General features: G+C 43.4%; 1 protein-coding gene across 1 annotated transcript; it reads right to left on the minus strand.

Moving 5' to 3' along the window:
- Positions 1–1279: 1279 nt before the first annotated feature.
- LOC121872488 lies at positions 1280–2689 on the minus strand. Its single transcript, XM_042375280.1, has one exon. It carries the CDS (start codon positions 2244–2246, stop codon positions 1281–1283), a length of 966 nt encoding a protein of 321 aa, XP_042231214.1. The 5' UTR covers positions 2247–2689; the 3' UTR covers position 1280.
- Between the last annotated feature and the right edge of the window lie 626 nt (positions 2690–3315).

The following is a 3315-nucleotide window of genomic DNA, read 5'->3' on the forward strand; positions in this document are numbered from 1 at the left end:
TCTAACTACCTCAGCAGCTTATTGTCAAACAGCTGTATGATTAATACTGAAATAATGAACTGAATAATATATGCCGATAATTGTTTCCTGTTATTATTTAGGTAATATTTTCAATTTATGGAATAATATCTACTGTAGGTGGGACCCTTTAGTATACTATTGTAAGAATAATGATGTCAAGTTTACCTTTTAAAGACGTCTTGGAGAGCTGAGTCAAGAGAGGGGCTGCAGGTGTCTGGGTGCTTCCAGTGATGGGTCATAGTTATGTGTACTGCACAGTTGTTACACGCAGCCACCACCTTCATCAGGTCGACCATGTGGGGAATGTTGTCTGGGTCTCCTTCAATACTTACGGTTATCTTGTCTGGTCGACCAAGAGGGAGTAGAGTGGTGTAGACTGACACACTGCTATCTCTGACCCATATGTCACCTGTCACCAATTGTGGAATATGTTTAGCGACGTATTTACACAAGGTAGCGTCACACTTCACGTCATTTATCAGGTCCTCCCACTGTCTCTTGTCTGTCATACCGGAAGAGTGGAGAAGGCGGACCAGTTCTTCTGCCTTGTCTTCCTTTACCTCTCCTCCGCCATCAACATATAAAATGCCAGTTAGATGAACCAGAACGTTCTGGTATTTGGTCAGAGTCAGAGACGACGGGTCATCCTTGTGTAGCTCCTCCAGGACCTCCCTGATGATGCGGGGACCTTGAGACATATTTGGTCTGTCTCCCTGAAGCGAGTCCCTTATATGCAAGGCGCTGTAGAAATCCTGAACTCCCTTGTGGGGGAAACTAAGGCATGACTTAACTCCTGCACAGAGAGAGTAAGTGTTGTTGGTGATGAGGAAGGCGCCGATGACTTCCTCGAGCAGAATGTTAACACCTCCACATGTTTGTTCAAGGTTGTCTGTCATCTCTTGTGACACATTTAATGAGTCATATTTTAGGCTTACAAGGGATTCTCGACACATCACTTTAAAGATCTTTTCAACCTTTCTCTTCACACTACTAGCAGATATAACTGTGTCTGGTTTATCTATCAGTCGTTTCACAAATTTTTCTGTCGTCATATCCTTCACTTTACTGTACAGTTGTGTGGCCGTTGTCATATTCTTTACATTACTTGGATCTTCGGCCCATATGAGAGTTAAGAATACCAGGTTCATGGGCAATCTTAGGTACTCCTGGAGATGACGTGGCATACTCTTTAGGTACTCTACCAGTTCTCGTGTACTCTGTGTACTCTTGCCAGCTTTTTTTAGCTGGTTGTGGTATTTCTATGCACAAGTTCCACGACTTTCAGCAGGAATACCAACAAGTTGTAAATGGACAGCTCCCAGGTGAGATGGAAGAGTTTTGTAGAAGTCGTCCACCCTCTCTGGCCTTGTAGTACAGACTACAGTAAAGTTATAATTACATAAGACATCCTGGACCAGTGCTTTTGATGCTGTATTCAACTCGTCGAGGCCATCCACCAGCACGAGGACCTTAAAATGCTGGACACATTTGATCATGTCACCTCCTCGACACTTCTTAGCGGTGTCTGGCATCTGTGACTGGACGAGCTGTGAAAAAGACCTGATGTGTTGATTTCTGCATTCAACATGGAAGACAAGCAGGAAGTTAGTAAGACCTTGTATGGTGCTCTTGTCGGCCTTCCAATCACTTAATAATTTTATCAAGAAGGTCGTCTTACCAACACCGGCGACACCTTCAATAAGTATGATTCTTTTGCCTTTGTCAATGGCAAGTTTTAGAATGTCTTCATATGGTATATCTTGGGCAGCTGTACCTCGCTCCCTCTTAACTTGGATGCGTGTGAACACAGTGCCAATATCAAGGAAAAAGTCTGTACCGGCAATAAACGACACAGGATTAACATTTGTCCGTCTACCAAACAGCTCCACCAACTCTTGTTTACCAGACTGCTCTATGATGTCATTATTGTAGCTGATTATATCCTCGGGGTCCAGGAGGTTGTCTCTGATGTAGTTGATGCCTTCATCTATGGTTTTAACCCGGTTATCTACTTCATCTTGATCAATGTTAAACACATCTTTTCCTTCACTATATACGTCTTTCAACAGTTTTCTCAGCTCCGTCTTGTTCTTATAATCCTCAGGACTGACGGCTAACTCCCCGTGAAGCACTTCGTTGCGAAAATCTTTTACAGCTTTGAGTTTTTCCTGAAGGGGGTCCAGCTGGCCACAAGGTGATGCACAGGTAAAGTAGCGAGATGTCATATTTCTTGCCAGAAGGGTCGGCGTCAAGTATCTTATGCTGGTCCTTATTAAATGATTTCTTTAACTGTGTCTTGGTGAAGCCTTTACTCTCCAGGAACTCGGGAAGCTTCATGTCTTCGGCCTTCCCCTCCTGACGTGCTGCTCGGGTGTACATATCCAGCAAGACTGGGCGGCCCAGTTTCTTTAGTGTAGTGATGAGTTTTAACCCGTCTCTCTGCTCCCCGGTAATGGGTGGTGGTGGTGGTGGAGGCGTCGCCATGGTTGGTCATTACTAAGGGACAAAGGTCAACAGTTACTTGAGAGTGCAGCCTCACATTTATAAAGTGTTCATTAAGGTTAAAATACATTTATGAGTAACATTTATTAGAGTGAGCGGCGATAATAACACAAGGATAGATCAACTCAGTTTGCCAGTATTTGTTGCCAGAAAAACTAAACATTTATATAAAACCTTTTTTGATGTACAAATAATGTATATAAGAGTTGTAACATTCTCTTTAATAATCTCTAATATAAGTTGTGGCAACAGTCTCTCGCCTCTCAACCTAATATAAAAACTCGCCCACTGACGCATCACAAATACCAAGAACTTTACAACATTGTTACCATGACAACCAAACTCTCAACAAAGACTAAATCTTCCCCAGTAAACCAAGGGAACTTAGGAGCCTTAATTGACGGCGCTCAACCCTGGCCGTCATGGGAGACTCTAACTATATGGCCACATCGACTGTACGAATTAAACCGCGCCAAATGACCTTAGTAATCCAGCTACTCTTTTGTAGAAACTCTGGCAGACAATTTTCTGGACCTCATCATAACTAACGAGGAAGGTATAGTGGCCACACCTGGCCCCCGTTGGCCAAGGTTCAAGTATTACAGTGGTGATTACAACAGGTTGAGGGAGGGTTATTCACTGGCCTGACTCGCTGGTAAACAAGAACGCAGATACTACCCTCAACATTATAGTGAATAACGTGATCTATTTGAGTGATAAATATATAGTTATATACCCAAGACCAAACCCACTGGCTCCAGGGATACAAGGAGGCAGCTACACGTGAACCGT

The sequence above is a fragment of the Homarus americanus genome, unplaced genomic scaffold, assembly GCF_018991925.1.
Source record: "Homarus americanus isolate GMGI-L3 unplaced genomic scaffold, GMGI_Hamer_2.0 scaffold23198, whole genome shotgun sequence".
NCBI lineage: Eukaryota > Metazoa > Arthropoda > Malacostraca > Decapoda > Nephropidae > Homarus > Homarus americanus.

Bases quoted from the DNA above. Each gene is read 5' to 3' on its own strand.
- LOC121872488 (XM_042375280.1), bottom strand. From the start codon at position 2,246: ATGACATCTCGCTACTTTACCTGTGCATCACCTTGTGGCCAGCTGGAC.